At 54.2% G+C, this 17,045-nt stretch overlaps 1 protein-coding gene across 1 annotated transcript in view; it reads left to right on the top strand.

The window, feature by feature from the left end:
- The window catches only part of ARHGAP22 (Rho GTPase activating protein 22), a 168,669-nt gene that overhangs the window by 138,651 nt on the left and 12,973 nt on the right, over positions 1-17,045 (top strand). The window contains exon 5 of the mRNA XM_068982219.1: positions 15,060-15,267. Within this exon, the coding sequence (XP_068838320.1) occupies positions 15,060-15,267 (208 nt within the window). The remainder of the gene's footprint in view (positions 1-15,059; positions 15,268-17,045) is intronic.

The raw sequence follows: 17,045 nt of genomic DNA on the forward strand, positions 1-17,045 counted from the left end.
CAGAAAAGGCATTTGATAAAATTCAGAGAAGGCAGTGGCCACCCACTCCAGTACTCTTGCCTGGAGAATCCCATGGACGGAGGAGCCTGGTGGGCTGCAGTCCATGGGGTCGCGAAGAGTCGGACACAACTGAGCGACTTCACTTTCACTTTTCACTGTGATGCATTGGAGAAGGAAATGGCAACCCGCTCCAGTGTTCTTGCCTGGAGAATCCTAGGGATGGAGGAACCTGGTGGGCTGCGGTCTATGGGGTCGCATAGAGTTGGACACAACTGAAGCGAGTTAGCAGCAGCACCATTTTATGATAAATACACTCAACTGTCTAGAGACAGAAAGGAATTTTCTCAACCTGCTAAAGGGCATCTATAAAAAGCTTGCAGATAACATCATGCTTAATGGAGAGAGCTGGATGCTTTTCAGGAACAAGACAGGATTCTTGCTTTTACCACTTCTGTTCAACATTGTACTAGACTTTCAAGCTGAGCACTTAGGCAAGAAAATGAAATAAAATGCATCCAGATTAGGAAGGAGAAACAAGTAATCTATCTGCAGATGGCATAATCTCATATATAGGAAATCTGAAGAAATCTATTTTAGATCTAATAAAAAATTCAGCAAGATTGCAAGATACAAGGTCAAGTAAGCTGTATTTCTATACAGTTGCGCTGAGGAAACTGGAACATTTATAATAGCATCCAAAAGACAAAATCCTAAGGAATAAATTTAACAAATAAGAAGTACAAAACTTAGTACTCTGAAAATGACATTCTTGAAAGAAATTGAAGACCTAAGTAAAGGGAAAGGTGGCCCACGTTCATGGATCAGAAGACTTGCCAGTGTGAAGAGGGCCCCACTCCCCAATGAGTCTCTGGACTCCCAGGCCCAGCTCTAGCAACATGGGCCCCCAAGAGGCCCTGTTGGGCGGCACCTCCCAGCTAGCTCTCTGTAAAAGGGGAGAGAAAGGAGTCATGGGGTACCAGAGTCACCCAGCATCTGGTGAGTGCTCGTGGGTGAGTCCTGTCTTGCCTGGGATCTGGAGAGAGCCAGCAAGTGCTTGAAAGTGTGTCTTGTGTGCATAGGAAAGTGCTTATTAGCAAAGCCTTTTGCGCTGCAGTATTGAAGGAGGCTGAGTGCGCACAGGTCTTGGCATCAGGCTGTGGTCTGCATGTGACCTGGCTCTGCCCTTTGCTTACTGTGTGACCCTGGGCATGCCACTTACTCTCTCTGTGTTCTTGTTTGCAAAATGGGAAAAAGAACATCTTTGCAGAATTGTCGTGAGAATTAAGAGAGAAAATGGATACAAAGTGCCCGGCAGTCTCAGTACTGAATAGTTCTATTTATTCAACATAGAGTATCTGCCACGTGCAGGCCGGGCACCCAGTAGGGATCAAACTGAGGTTCCATTCTATGCTCTCCAGTGCATAGGACAATTGTTCTCATTGGAACCACCTAGGAGAAGGCTTGTAAAGTGAGACTGAGAGTTGGGAACCTGTTTCTAAGTCGCTAGAATTTGTTTCGAACAAGTTCCCAGGTGATGGTGATGCTGCTGGTCTAGGGCCCACGTCTTGAGAGCTACTGTGTTAGAAGGTGGTGAGTGTTACGGTGAGAAAAAATAGAGCCGTTTGGCCACGTGACGTAAGAACCGACTCATTGGAAAAGACCCTGATGCTGGGAAAGATTGAAGGCAGGAGGAGAAGGGGACGACAGAGGATGAGATGGTTGGAGGGCATCACTGACTCGATGGACATGAGTTTGAGCAAGCTCCGGGAGATGATGAAGGTCAGGGAAGCCTGGTGTGCTGCAGTCCGTGAGGTCACAAAGAGCCAGACACGACTGAGCGCCTGAACAACAACAAAGCACAGAGGTGAGCGCGGCCCTCCCGAGAGCGGGACGCCCAGAGCCTTGAAGAGGTTGTGCAAGTGAGCCAGGAGGATGGAGGGCGGGTGTGTGTCAGACCCGGGCAGCAGCAGCGAGTGCTGATGTGCTCTTGAACCCATGCACCGGCAGGTGGGCTGAAGGACTGAGGGACAGGGAGGATGAAAGGAGCCTGATGGCAGAGGAAGGACGTGATCTGAGAAACAGTTAAAGGGCAGCCTGATTGCTTGTCAGCAATCAGGGGGTCAAGGGGAAGCCAGAGGCCTACTTGCAGTAAGTAGGCAGTAAGCAAGAGTACCTCCCCTATGGTGGGTGGTGGTGAAGGGGAACAGATTCCAAATCTGTTTTGAAAACAGGACCTACAAGATCTCCTGGATGTGGGTTTGAGAGAGAAGGAGCAGGGAGGGTGAACACCCAGGGGTCTGATCAAGCGGCAAGAAAGAGCTGGGATTAAGCGAGAGAGGAAGACAGCCCAGAGCAGGTTTGGGACAACGCAGCAAGGCCGCAGCTCCATCTGGGCGCAGGGGAGTTTGCAGTGCCTCCTAGTCAGTACACTACTGCCCACTGCGGGCACCACTGCCCACTGCAGGCACCCTGAGTGGGCAGTTGGATGCAGGAATCTGAGGACCAGGGTTCGCAGCTCGGTAACTAGGAGCACAGTAACCATGCCCCCTACCCAGCGGGCAGTGCCAAGCAAAGCCCAGGAACTGTCTCAGCCTTACAGGCTGCAGCACAGAGCAGCGGTCCTGGCACCAGAAGCCTGGCCTGGGAACGGTGTCCCTGCCCAGGGTGACAGCCGCATACTGAGGAAGGGCACGAGGGGCCGGCAGCAGGCCTGCCGTGGCCCTCAGACCTGTGCTGCCCATGCCGGCCCTACCCAGATGTGTATGTGACTCTCACAGGCCTGTGCAGGCTTTCCCCGGCCCCTCCCCCCAGAGCTGACAGCCCTGTCCTAGATTCCTCAGAAATCATGGAGGGAAGGAGGGGGACAAAGGCAGCTCCCAGAGGCCACGGGGCAGGACACTTGACATGGAGAAAATCCAGCCTCAGGACAACTTGGAGAGGCACAAAGCATCCTTGTTAGGCCAGCTGGTTGTGGTCATTATTTGCTGGAATGATATCTCCAAATGGAAGCCCTCAAGGCACAGACTGAAGATGAAAGGTCACTGGCCCCAGCCCAGGCTGGCAGTGGTGGAGCCTTCTGCCCAGCACTACTTACTCCAGATCCCAGCTCTCCAGGAGATTCAGGAAGAAAACATCTTAGCTCCATTTCCACTGAATGTTAACCCACCAAACCAGTGGGCCTGGGGCTTTCCTGGCAGCCTTTCCAAAAGGAGAAAGATGCGGCTGTTGGCGACCTGGACTGGGCTTCAGTCACTGCACCAGCAGACGGGGGCACTTGAGCCTGATTCTGGCACCCGGGCCCGTTCCCCGTTCTGGTGGGCCCTGAGGGGCCACACGTCGAGTGGAAGAGGAATCACACCCACAGGCCTTGAACCCCGTCCAGCCCCAAGCTCACAGAGGCCAGATCAGTCCTCTCACAAGGGTAAGGGTCAGTACCCAGCGCCCTTTGGCCTCCTTCTCCTGCAGCCCTCAAGGCTTCTCACCTGGAGTGCTCCGGGAGTCTGCAATCTTAGATCCCCACAGGGGAAATAGTCCCCAGCCGCAGACCCCACTGATCGCAGCCAGGGAGCCTGGGGCGGTTTACCAGGGGAACAAGGCGGAGGAGCTGCTGCCTTATCTTGGGAGAGCCTGGCAAGCCAGCGAGGGTGATTTATGTTAACCCACCAAACCAGTGGGCCTGGGCCTTTCCTGGCAGCCTTTCCAAAAGGAGAAAGATGCGGCTGTTGCTGACCTGGGGCTGCTCACCACTGCTTGCTGTGATACTCAGGATGCTAACTGCTCAACTAACTGCCCTTTGCCCACCTTGCTGGCTCACTGAGTCCTCCTTCCCTCCCAGCAACTGTGGTGGAAATGCCCCTGCAACTGGGCCTGCTTGGCTTCCCGTGTATGCTGAGAAGAGCTCAGATCCCAGGGCTAGAAAAGAGCTTGTCATGGTCATTGCTAAGCTGAGGCCAGTGAAGGGTGTTGCCAGCAACACTGTGTGATGTCCTGGTGACTGCCAGCCACAAGGGGAGAAGCTGGGCCACTCTCCAGAACAGCTAGTGTTTATTCAGCGTGTCCCAGTGGTGGGCTCTGCAACCCTGACTGACCCTCACAGTGGTCCTTTGGAGTCAGTCCCACTAGAGCCCCTTTTAAGGTGAGGAGCCTGAGCAGCAGGGAGGCTCACATAATCTGTCGAGGTCCCAGAGAAGTGCGCAGGAGGCAGGCACTGTAAGCAGGTCTGCTGGAGCTCCGAGCCCTGGGGCTGGGTGCTGGCTCTGGAAGAGCGGGATGCCAGGGCCGCTCGGGGTGTCCTGTGGTCGGGTTCAGTGGCTCCCAGTTTCTTCCCAGACAGCCTTGGTCTTCCACATCAGTCTGAGGAAAGAGGAAGTGATCGCATGCTTGCCATTTGATACTCCTGACAGGGGTTTATTGTATCAAAATTAGTATAGAGAGGGACGGGGGCCCAGAGAGGTTCAGCAACTTGCGTTAACAGCACACAGCAGGGTTGAGAGCAGGCGCAGCCGGCCTTCAGGTTGAGCCCATCCAAAGATGCTCTGTTGCCAGGCACCATAGCCTCTGGATCTGCCTTGTCTTAAAAGTGGTGTGGGGACAGGGAAAGGGAGGTAAGACTGAGGACAGAGGTAGTCCCCACGGGACTGGACCCGGCCCAGAAATGAGGGCCTCCCCAGCTCAAGAGGTCACCTGTCACCTCTTGTTCATGTGAGAGGACAGGACTCCCGCCCCCAGCCTCTCAGCTCCCTGGTCCTGGCCCAAAAGGAAAGCTTCATAACTATCTTTGCACACCCACCCCTCACTCCAGGCCTCATGGATAAAAAAGGCCCCCAAGGTGGCATGGGTGTTGACCTAGCCAGGGTTTATCCTAGAGTTCATTATGGCAGTGCTCACCAGAGTCCAGAGCCTTCTAAACAGGAGGCAGCTGCGGACCTCCATCCACCTGGGAATGTAGGGGGCGGAGGCACAGGGAAGTTAGGTGAAGCGGTTTCCTAGAGATTGGCCAGTCTAACTCTAACCACACAGGTGGGAACACCGGGGCTCAGATAAAAGAAAGCAAGTCAGCACCAGGACCAGTCAGCCTAACTGGTAGGGCCCCTGCTCCTGGAGCAGGTGCCCGACCTGAGCCCTCAGACCTTTCTCTTTATATTTCATATTAATTAATTAATGTAGGTGCATCAGGACTTAGTTGTGGCATTTGGGCTTAGCTGCCTCGAGGCATGTGGGATCCTAGTTCCTCGAGAAAGGATTGAACCCTCACCCCCTGCATTGAAAGGCAGTCTTAACCACTGGAACACCAGGGAAATCCTGGACCTCTCTCTAATGTGGACAGAGCTGATCAGACCTTGCGGGCTGTGGGCCCTGGGAGCCCCAGGCTCTGGGGGGCAGATTTAGGGCAGGATATTCCTTGACTTATGGCCCCTGTCCCCAAGAATCGCCCTTCCCACCTGCATGTTTGCCTGGACTCTGGGAGGGAAGAACACTGAACGAACCCCTCCCACACATTCCTAGCGCTTGGGAGGACTTCAGCCCGCACCCCTGCATTAGTGTCAGGACCAGGGCTAGTGGGCGTCGCTGGCCTGGGACACCAAAAAACTCCGATCAAAATGAATATTTTATTGTAATTTTTTAGAATGAAAAATTAATGCAAAAAAAATCCATTGTGGTAGTCTCCAATTGCTGCTCTGCCGCAACTTTAGCAGTTTAGAACCACACACATTTATTTCGGATGAGCCCCCACCCCTGCCCCCCAGGGCTCCCCTAAGCCCCTCGCTTACAGATTTCTTCCCACAGACCCCTGGGGATCTGCGTCCTTCTGGTGTTTCAGGGCCCCAGCTTTGCTTCTCTGCCCGCCTTCCCTCCTGGTGAAGGCTGTGCACCGCGTCGGTGCTCACACTCCGCACCCTTGGAGGTGTGGGATTGTGGGCTTTTTTCGCTGGGTTCACGGGCTTTGCAGAAAGACAGTATAGGTTTGAATTGAAGATCTGTCACTTACTAGTTGTGTGACCTTACGAAAATTACGTAACTTATCTGAGCTTCAGCTGTCTCATCTGTAAAATGGGGACATTAATACTCATACCGCTCAGGACTGCACAGGACGCCTAACTTAAGTCCTAAGCACCCTCCGTGGCACTGGGGCGCTGGCCCCTCGGCAGGGCAGAGGGCTGGAGCCCAGAACACCATCTCCGGGTCGGCAGCCCTGCTATAGATCAGGCTCAGCACTCATCCCGCTGCTTGACCCAAACAGAGTCACCTGCCCTCCCTGAGCCTCCGTTGCCTCCACCTGGAACACCTGCCTTCCCTTCTGCTGGGAGCGGAAGCTCCTAAAGCGAGTCCTTTAGGAAGAAGGGGCGGATCATTGGGAGTTGCTAGTATCCCTACGGTGCTGTAACACCGAGCGTTAGGAAGAAGCGGGTCAGGAGTCTGCACTCCAGGAGCAGCATTTCAGAAACTCGCAGGTCCCGGCCCTCCCTCCCTCGCTCCAGGGTCTGGGCCCCGGGCGGGCGGCGGGCAAGACGCTACCTGCGCGCGTGCCGGGCATTCCTGCCGCGCCGCGCCGCCGCGCCGGAGCGCCATGGGCCTGATGCCGGCCGCGCGGGCCTCCTCAGGGTGCCGCGCCTGCCTGCGGCCGCCCTGCCGCATGCCCGCCTGCTGCGCGCCGGCCGCCCCAGGTAGCGCGGGAGGGGGGACGGGCGCCCCGCGAAGCCGAGTGGAAGCTGCGTCCCAGGCCGACTGCGCGCTTGGACCCAGGTCCTGCGCCTGTGCCAGGACAGCGTTGAGCCGGCGCGTCGCGGGGCGTCCGGGAGGGAGCCGGGAGGCGGGTCGGTTGCGGGAGGGGGTAGAGGGCAGCAGCGGCACCGGTCGCCGGGTTGGGGGAGCGAGCACGCGTGTTGAGGGGCAGAGACAGAGCTGGGACGCTTCCTCCTACCTCTCGCCCGGGTGGTGGGCAGCCCCCGTGCAGGGATGAAGAACCTAGCCTTCCAGGGCACGGAGACGTGCAAAGGATCACCACTATTGAGGGACCCAGGCAGGATGCCAGCTCTCGGCTACCAACTTCAAGTCCACTGCTCAGCCCACGTTTGCCTCTCCGGACTTCGGGAAGTCCCCAGTGCCTGGGGGCTGGTTAACACCAGAAAGGTGGAGGTCACTTCTGCCCTGAGGATGGGCTTGCCCTGGGCAGAACAACCCCCTAAGATGTTAGCCTCTCCTTGTATTTCTCTCCCCTGGCTTGATTTTCAGCCTGTTGGTTGTTGACACTTGGTTACAGCCCAGCCAATTTGTTGCAGCTGTTCAGAGCAGCTTTGAGGCTGCTAAAGGGGGCTTCCCAGGTGGCCCAGTGATAAAGAATCTGCCTGCCAAAGCAGGAGACACAAGAGAGGCCGCTTCGATCCCTGGGTCGGCAAGATCCCCTGGAGTAGGAAATGGCAACCCACTCCAGTAATCTTGCCTGGAAAATTCCATGGACAGAGGAGCCTGGCAGCTACAGTCCATGCGATCGCAGAGAGTCAGGCACGACTGCGCGCGCACACAGTACCTGGAGGAGGGCAGTGCGCATGGGCAGTGTGGGAGTGACGGAAAGTGGATTCACACACCGTAGGCTGCATGCAGGGAGGGTGGCAGGTGTCCTGGGGAGGGGCGCAGAGAACAGGAAGGGTTTGTGAATCTCTGGAGAGAATTTAATAACTATTTTCCTCATTGCGCCTCTCGGCTATCTGCCTCTTCCCTTTACTGGAGAGAGCCAGCCTGACGTCTCCACTCGATCAGCTCCAAGAGGGAATCTCGGCTGTCTCCCTTTCCTGCTGGGCTCCCAGGGCAGGCAGAGCCCACCCAGGCTTGGGCTGGCCCTCCCGGGTCAGGAGACGCCCGCTTTGATCAGGCACCGGCTTCCGTGTGCCCAGTGCGTTAGGCTCTTCCACAGCTACTGACAGCCCTGTTGCCGTGGCAGAGACCAGCTCAGAGATATTGAGGACGTGCCCAAGGTCACCCAGGACAGGGATCTGAGTCAGCTGAGTGCTGGCCTGTGCCTTCCTGCCCCTGCATGGGATTCGCGGGAGAGGGGAGTGAGGGCCAGGCTTTGCCAGGGAGCAGCTGGCAGGAGGGGAGACCCGGCCCAGCTCTGAACCCGTCAGCAGGTTCATCCAGAGGTCCATGCCAGCTTCCTCTCCGGTGGCAGAGCTGATGCTTTGTAAAGAGCGTGGGCTGGGACCTCGAGGAACCCGCACGCTGGCTGGCTGGGTTTCCAGGGATCTGACAGGCCTATTAGAGCTGGTTCTTGGCAAGGCTCCCCCATGAGACATGCCAGGAGGGCTGAGGAAGTTCAGCACAGCCGTCCCAGGCCCTGCCAGGCTCTGCCCAAGAGCCCCTGAGAAGGGGAGTGGTGGGGAAGGTCCCTGGCTGAGGGAGGCCGGGTCTGTAGCCTGAGCGCAGGGTGCCTCCAGCAGGAGGAAGGCGGGAGCAAAGCCCTGGGAGGTGGAGCTGGAACTATCCTTTCCTACGGGGCTCTGGTAGCATCTCCCCTTCCAGGGAGATGTGCTCTCAAGGTAAGGGGGCAGCTTGGACCCGAAGCCTGAACAAGGTCTGATGCAAGGCGCCACACTGCCTTGCTGGCAAAGTGGGGTCAGCCCCAGGCCTGGTGGTGCCTAGGGGCAGGGCCTTGGGACCACCCCTAAGGACAAGTGTCATCATCCCCATTTTATAGATGGAGAAACTGAGGTCTAGGAAAGGAGGCCACTTCACTCTATACGGTGGCTTAGGATGTGCAGGTGTAGCCTCAGAATCTTTGTCTCTATGGTCTTCAGCCTTGAGCATCATCAGCCTCTTGTGTTCCCCACCCCTATCCTTAGCTTAGCACTCTCACCAGGCTCAGCACTTGGAGGGCCTCTGGGGGAGTCTCATCGTTTCTCAGAGCCCCTGAGCCCTGCATGAGGTCAGTCCAGTGCTCACCCGGGGTCCTGGTCCTTGTCAGGACCCGGGACTGCTGTGTTCCCAGCCTCTTCACTCATACTCTCTCACACTCACCCTCCAACCCCCAGGGTCCTCATCAGACCTGCACCCCCGCCCCCCGCCCCTGCCGCCCGCCGCCAGGTCTGCCCAGGTCTGCCTTGGGGATTTCTGCTCATGCCTACTTCCCAGACCCCACCCCTGCCTTCCTGGCTATCTCTTGCTCATTCTTAGACCCCAGTCCTAATGTCCCCTTCTCCTCTAAATCACCTCTGTTTAGAAGCACCTGGGACCCTGTGGACTTCCCACAGCCATAGCCTTGTTCAGGGGACTGGAAGAGTAGTCTGGAAAGCTTCACCAGGGTTGTGGGGGGTGGTTGAGATGATGTTGAAAGAGGGTTTCGGAGATATGGGAGCTGTGTGACCGCACAAACAGCGGGTCTGGCCATGCAGCAGCTGCCCTCTGCCTGGCCCAGGCTCTTCTGTGCTTCAGAATCTGATGGAGAGGTAGGCAGGCCCTTGTCTATCTGCCTGCCAAGTTTAGATTTTATCCTGGGTGGGCCGGAGGGAGGCAACAAGGGGTTTCAGCAGAGGAGCCTGTGGTGGTATTTACATGTTTCTAGTCCTCTGGACAGATCTGGGACCCTCGAAGACCTACAACAGGGTGGGGCACAAACGCAAGAATGATGGAAGGATGGATGGACCGGTGGACAGCAGATGTCCTGGGAACAGGAAATTGGAGAGCAGAAAGGGTTGGGGCCAAGAGGAGGCTAGATAGATTTACCCAGGCTTTGTGACTCTCTAGAGAGAATTTTAGAGTTCTTTTCCTCAGTGTCTCTCTTCCCTGACTGTGCCCTTTAGTTACCTCTGAGCCAAGGGTGGGAAGCTGAGTGCACGAACTCTGGGTGGGAGATAATCCTGGGCTGTGTGCTCCCCCCCTTCACTCAGCACTCCGTGACCTCCCCTCCAAGCCCACACTGGCTTGGGACTGGGGAGAGGGGCTGGTTCCCAGTGAGGAACCAGGCAGAGGCAAGCGTCTTCGCATGGTCTGTGATAGAGGGCCAGAGTGGGGGCCCAAGAGCCCTGTGGTCGTGCTTAAGAAAGGATCTGCGGCAGCTGATCTCCAGGGCTAAGCAGAATTTTGCACAGAGTGAACAGGGAAAAGACCTCTGCACAGGCCAGGCAGCAGGAGAGCAGACATATTCAAGATGCTCGAGTTGGGGGTAGAGCGGAGGTGAAAGGGACGGGGCGTACGCCCGAGTGGGGAGGGAGGCAGGAGGCGGGCACCAAGGCGCAGAGCCAGGCCGGCTCCAGCCCTTCCTACAGATGCTCTGCTCAAGGGCAGTTGCCCCTGTATGTTCTGCGCCTGCTTATTTGAGGTCCTAGCTGATGCCTCTGGTCACAACAGGCCTGACTTCCCATTTCTGAGAGTCAGGGCCCCTCTCCTACTTCATTCTGACCCAGTGCCCAGTGGGGAGGTCTGTGCCATGGAAAAGAGGTGAGTGTTTGGCAAAGCTGCAGGAATGAAATGTGGACTGGGTGTGAGGCAGTAGGGGATGGTGGGGACTGTGGAGAATTAGCAGATACATGGGCTATCAGAAGGGCAGAAAGAAAGATAGTGCTAAGTCATGTCTGACTCTTGCGATCCCATGAACCGTATAGCCTGCCAGCTTCCTCTGTCCATGGGATTCTCCAGGCAAGAATACTGGAGTAGGAATACTGTATTAGGAATTCTTACTCCAGTAAGAATACTGCCATTTCCTTCTCCAGAAAGACACAGGGGCCGCTGAACTCCGTCAGTGTGACTGGAAATTCTGGCCTGGTACCACCAGATCTGTGGATTCTTTTAAGAGGATTTTTTCCAGATTTTTCATATGAATAAAAAATCTTTTAGATGGTCTAGATTTTTTTATATGAATCTTTTCTAAAGTATAAAAGTATAAAGTAACGAATTTAAAAATGTTTCAAACATGTGCCTAGCTAAACAGGAACACTGTGGGCCCATATGGCTCATTGCTGGGCATGCGTGATTGAGCCCTCAGTGTGCCGTAGAAGGAACAGTGTCCTTGTGTCTCCAGACCAGCCTAGGCCTCTCCTGGCCTGGGCAGAGAGGCCGGGACATTGGTGGTGGGCACCTCAGAGTTGCCCCAGGCAGCCCCCATGCCAGTCTTTGGGCAGCATCTGCCCCTGTGTTCAACACTGTTTACCGGCTATACCCCAGTGGGCAAGGGCAGCTGAGCTGTCCTTTTTTTGAATTCCTTTTTTTGAATTTTCCTGTTGGCCAAATGACCACATCCTTGGGAGCTACTGGTGAAGACAGACAGGATAAACATGGGAAGCAAGCCTGGTGGGGTAACAGCATGGACATAGGCATCCATGCTCCAGGAAGGGTGGAGAGCAGGCATGTGGCCCGGGATATTCTCCAGGCCTGGAGCCAGACTGCCTGGGTTCTTTTGTTTTTCTAATTTTTATTTTATTGGAATATAGTTGATTTATAATGTTGGGTTAGTTTCAGGTGTACAGCAAAGTGATACATAATATACATGTGTTCATTCTTTTTTAGATTCTTCCCTCATATAAGCTATCACAGAACGTTGAGTAGAAATCCCTGTACTCTACTGGGGGTCCTTGCTGGTTATTACAGTAGGTCCTTGCTGGTATTACAGTAGGTCCTTGCTGGTATTACAGTAGGTCCTTGCTGGTTATTACAGTCGGTCCTTGCTGGTTATTACAGTCGGTCCTTGCTGGTTATTACAGTAGGTCCTTGCTGGTTATTACGGTAGGTCCTTGCTGGTTATTACGGTAGGTCCTTGCTGGTTATTGTAGTAGGTCCTTGCTGGTTATTACAGTGTGCGTGTTTTAATCCCAAGCCCCTGCTTTATCCTTCCCCTCCACGTTCCCTCTTTGGTAACCATTAAGTTTGTTCTCAATATCTGTAAGTCTGCCTCTGTTTTGTAAATAAGTTCATTTTTATTTTTGAAACTAGATTCTACATATGAGTGATATAATATCGATCTATAACAGCCTCTTTCTGACTTCACTTAGTATGCTAATCTCTCGGTTTCTTCATGTTGCTGCAAATGGCATTATTTCATCCGTTTTTGCGGCTGAGTAATAGTCCGTGTGTGTGTGTACCGCATCTCTGTTCGTTCCTCTGACGATGGACATTTAGGTTGCTTCTGTGTCTTTGCCACTGTGAATAGTGCCGCTGTGAACACTGGAGGGCTTCCCTGGTGGCTCAGACCGTAAAGCGTCTGCCCGCAATGCGGGAGACCCAGGTTCGATTCCTGGGTTGGAAAGATCCCCTGGAGAAGGAAATGGCAACCCACTCCAGAACTCTTGCCTGGAAAGCCCGTGAATGGAGGAGCGTGCTAGGCTGCAGTCCATGGGGTCACAAGGAACCGGACACGACTGAGCGACTTCACCTTCACTTTCATGAACACGGGGGTGTGTGTGTAGCCTTTCAGATTATGTTTTCTCCAGGTATACAGTGAGGAGTGAAACTGTTGGGTCATATGGTGGCTTTAATTTTAGTTGTCTGAGGAGCCTCCATACTGTTCTCCGTAGTAGCTGTACTAATTTACCTTCCCGCCAACAGCGCAGGCGGCTCCCTTTTCTCCACGTCCTGTCTACCATTTATTGGTTGTCGACCTCTTGAGAATAGCCATTCTGATGGGCATGAAGTGATACCTCACTGTAGTTTTGATTTGCATCTCTCTGGAAATTAGTGATGTTAACCATCTTTTCATGTGCCTTTTGGGCATCTGTACGTCTTCTTTAAAAAAATACCTATTTAAGGCTTCTCCCTATTCTTTGATTAGGGTTTTTTTTTGACACAGAGATGCGTGGGCTATTTGCATATTTCTGAGATTAATCCCTTGTCAGCAGCTCCATTTGCAAATATTTTCTCCCATTCTGTCTCTTCATTTTCTTTTTCCTTTGCTGTGCAGAGACTTTTAACGAGGTCCCATGTGTTTATTTGGTCTTTGTCTTCATTGCTCGAGGAGGTGAACCATAAAAGGTACTGCTGCAATTTATGTCAGAGTATTCTGCCTGCGTTTTCCTCTAAGAGTTTTATCATATTCAGTCTTCCATTTAGGATTTAGGTCTTTGATCCATTTCAGGTTTATTTCTGTAGGTTGCTTTGTATAGTCTTTTCGACAATGTTTATTCTTCCAGGGCTGGTATACCAAGAACACGGTATATCTTTCCATCTCTTTGTGTCATCTTCAGTATCTTCATGAGCATCTTATTTTTCAGTGTATAGGTCTTGCCTCCTTAGGTAAATCTACCACTAGGTATTTGACTCTTTTGGATGAGATGGTAAATGGGATTGTTTCCTCAATTTCTCTTTCTGATCTTCCATTGTTATTATAGGGATGCAGGAGACTTCTGTGTATTAATTTTGTATCTTGCAACTTTACCAAATTCATTGAGCTCTCATGATTTTCTGACAGCATCTTTAGGATTTTCTATGTATAATATGTCATCTGCAAACAGTGACAGCTTACTTACCCAAGGCAATCTAGAGATTTAATGCAATCCCTTTCAAATTACCAATGGCATTTTTTAAAATAGGACTAGAACCAAAAAAATCTTAAAATGTGTATGGAGACACAAAAGACCATGAGTAGCCAAAGCAATCTTGAGAAAGAAATACAGAGCTGGAGGAATCAGACTCCCTGACTTCAGACTATACTATAAACTATAGTAATCGAAACAGTATAGTACTGGCATAGAAACAGAAATATGGATCAAAAGAACGGGAGAGAAAACCCAGAAATAAACTCACATGCCTGTGGTCGATTAATCTACGACAGAGGAGGCAAGAATATACAATGAGAAAAAGAGAGTCTCTTCAGTAGGTGGTGCTGGGAAAACTGAACAGCAACACGTAAAAGAATGAAATTAAAACATTCTCTAATACAAAACACAAAAATAGACACTCTGTACCCATTAAACAATAACTCTCCATTCCACTCTCCTCCAGCCCCTGGCAACCACCATTCTGCTTTCTGTCTCTCTGAATTTGCTTATGCTGAGTGTCTCATAAGTAGAATCACGCTGTTTTAGTGGACTGGCTTATTTCACTTGGCAACATGTCCTCAAGGTTTGTCCATGTTGCGACGTCTGTCAGAATGTCCTTCTTCTTCTGGCTGAATAGTAATACGTTGCATAATATTAATAATATATGTGCATTGTATTGTGCTTATCCACCTGTCCAGCGACGGGCCCTCGGTTTGCTTCCACCATTTGGGTATCGTGAATAATACTCCTGTGAACATGGGTGCGTCTGTGTCTGCTCCCGTCTCTGCTCTGTTTTTGGGGATATGCTCAGAAGCGGGATTGCTGGGCCACACAGGAATTCTGCTTTAATTGCTTGAGGTGCCTCCGTAGCGTTTTCCACAGTGGCTGCACCAGCTCACCTTCCCATGAACAGGGCACAGGTGCTCCATTTCTCAACATCCTCACCAGCACGGGTGGTTTTCTGCTCTTTGGATAGCAGCCACCCTCATGGGCATGAGAGTTTCGACTCACGTTTCCCTAACCATCTCCAATGTTGGCTCGCGGCTCTGCCCTTGTATTACCTGTCCTCTGTCTTGTTGCTTGTGCCTCAGCGGTGCTCACTGCTGTCCTCTGCTTCATGGTGTGAGTAGACCATGAGGCTCCCGCTCATTCTGCCCCTCGTGGGCATTAGCTGGTTTCTCATTCAGAGAGATTGCAGGGGGTGCCACTAAGAACATTCTGGAGTGCGTCTTTCGGTGCCCGTGGTGTTAGGTTTTTAAGTGCAAGCCACTGCCATTTGAAAGTTAGTATTGCATATATAAACCAGTACATAAATAAAATGTGCAATGCATGCTTCCTGAGGGCCCCTTTAAGGGTCCTCACGCTTGGACAGGCTCCACAGGCCAGCCTCGGCTGCGGCCCGATATGCCCTTCTGCCCTGTCCCAACTGCCTGGTGCCTGCCCTCCCAGTTTCTGATGTGCTTCCTCGGGGCGGGGGCGGGGCGGGGGTGGGGGTGCCACCCTGAGCCCTGACAGCACTCGCTGTCCCTGCTGTCCCCAGCATCCCCCCGCTGCTGAGCCAGCTAGCTGAGGGTGTGACCAGCTCCTCTCTGTGCCCAGGGGTCTTTGGGCAGCGCCTGGAGGACACAGTCCACCACGAGCGGAAGTCTGGCCCACGCCTGGCGCCGCTGCTGGTGGAGCAGTGTGTGGACTTCATCCGGGAGCGTGGGCTCACCGAGGAGGGCCTCTTCCGTATGCCCGGCCAGGCCAACCTGGTGAGGGACCTGCAGGATTCCTTTGACTGTGGGGAGAAGCCACTGTTTGACAGGTGAGCTCCTGGGAGGAGATGTAGATAGGGCCACCTGTCCATCGCCCCCTGAGTCTCCTCTCAGGATGGCAGCTGAGAGGCCTGGGTGCAGGATGGAGGGTAGGGTGAAGCCCCACGCTGGCACACATGTGCCCAGCCAGCCCTCCTGATGGGCGGGGTGTGGGGCATAGAACCAGTGTAGCAGCCCTGGGTCTCCCACATGGGTAGATCCTGCTACTTCCATGCGGGCTCTGTCCGCTGTGGAGATGCCCCTTATAAGCCCACGTCCGTCTCTTGGCTCTGCTGTCTCAGGGCGACCCATCCCCCCACTCCCTGGCTCCTTAGGTGCCAGTACTGAGATGCACATCCTCACAAGTTTCCTCCACCTGTCCTCACCCCACCACTGGGGCTTACTGGGTCCTAGCGTCCACCCTGGGATAGAGTCAGCCTCACTGAGGGCCCAGGGGCTAAGAGCAGGGGAGAGGTGACTGTTTGGGGGCCTCTTCTCTCGGACGAAACCCCCATTATGGGGTAGTTTTTCGTAGAAAGCTCTTTCTGCAGCCAGCCAGCCAGCCCTGGCCCCCATGGAGCTTCTGCCCCTTCTCAGATCCGCCCTCCCCTGGGGCAGACAAGCCCCCGCCCCTTGCAGGACAGGCCCACAGGTTTCTGCTGGCAGCCCTGGCATTTTCAGCTCTTCTCCTCTCAGGGCAGAACACCGCCAGCCCCTCCAGCATCTGCCCAGACCATCACCGCAGCCAGGAGAGCCTCTCTTTTTCAGATGTGGAGTGTGGGTCTGATCGCCATTTCCCAGAGAGGGTCTGCCCAGAGCGGGCACAGGCCAACAGTGTGGAGTGGGGAGAAGGTGAGGAAGTGAATTTCTAGGGAGGGAGGAAAGATGAGGCAGGCAGGGCTGAGCCGAGCTCCCGGGACCAGGAGCACTGTAACCTCGGGCAGCCAGGAGGAGTCGGGATGGGGCTTTGGGCAGGGACGCCCAAAGTTTCGGGGTCAGCCACGAGGTCTGCAGCCCAGAGGGCCCGCCCTCTGAGTCAGCTTGCCCAGATCAGAAATGCTTCGCCTTCCCCACCAGGGGAAGACATAATGGCGGGCCCTTGTCCATCCTCCTAGCTTCCCATCCCTCCCCCCATCTTCCTGGGGTTCCTGCTCATGCAGTGGCTGGCAGTGAACTCATGGGGTCCCCAGGTGGAAGGTGGCTAGGCTCAAGGCTAGGTACCCACTGGGGACATAAGCTTCCAGGAAGTGGGGGTGTCAGCAGGGGAGTGGCTGGGAGAAGGCAGAGAAGGGTGAGGACGGTCATGTGCTTGGCTGGAGAGGGGAGGTGGGGGCAGGGATGGGGGCTGCTCAGCTGGCCAGACCAAGAGCCATCGAGCCGCCAGTCCTGAGGCAGGGAAGGGCTCTGGGGATACAAACTCGAGGTGCATGCGGCCCTATGGAACCCCAGAACTCCAAATGCCAGGGTGGAAGGGACCCCGGGGCTCATCTCAGCGATGAGATGGACAACAGGCCAGGAGGCGCCTTAATGGCACAGCCACTTTTGGCCTGAGGCCCATCTTCCCTGAACACCTCCCATGAGGGAAAAGCAGAGGGACCACCTGGGGCCCCCCAGCCGGGAAGGCAAGCTTGGAGAAGGCACCAGGGCTGCAGCCCAGGACTTAGCCCCAGAATCCAAACAGGCCCAGGGCCACCATCCTCTACAGGGCTCGCTGCAGCCTGGGCAGCTCCGAGCTGCAAGCGGGAGACTGATGCCTGGAAGTGGACATATGGGGCTCTGGGACACTGGA

The sequence above is a fragment of the Capricornis sumatraensis genome, chromosome 10 (assembly GCF_032405125.1).
Source record: "Capricornis sumatraensis isolate serow.1 chromosome 10, serow.2, whole genome shotgun sequence".
In the NCBI taxonomy this organism is placed as follows: Eukaryota; Metazoa; Chordata; class Mammalia; order Artiodactyla; family Bovidae; genus Capricornis; species Capricornis sumatraensis.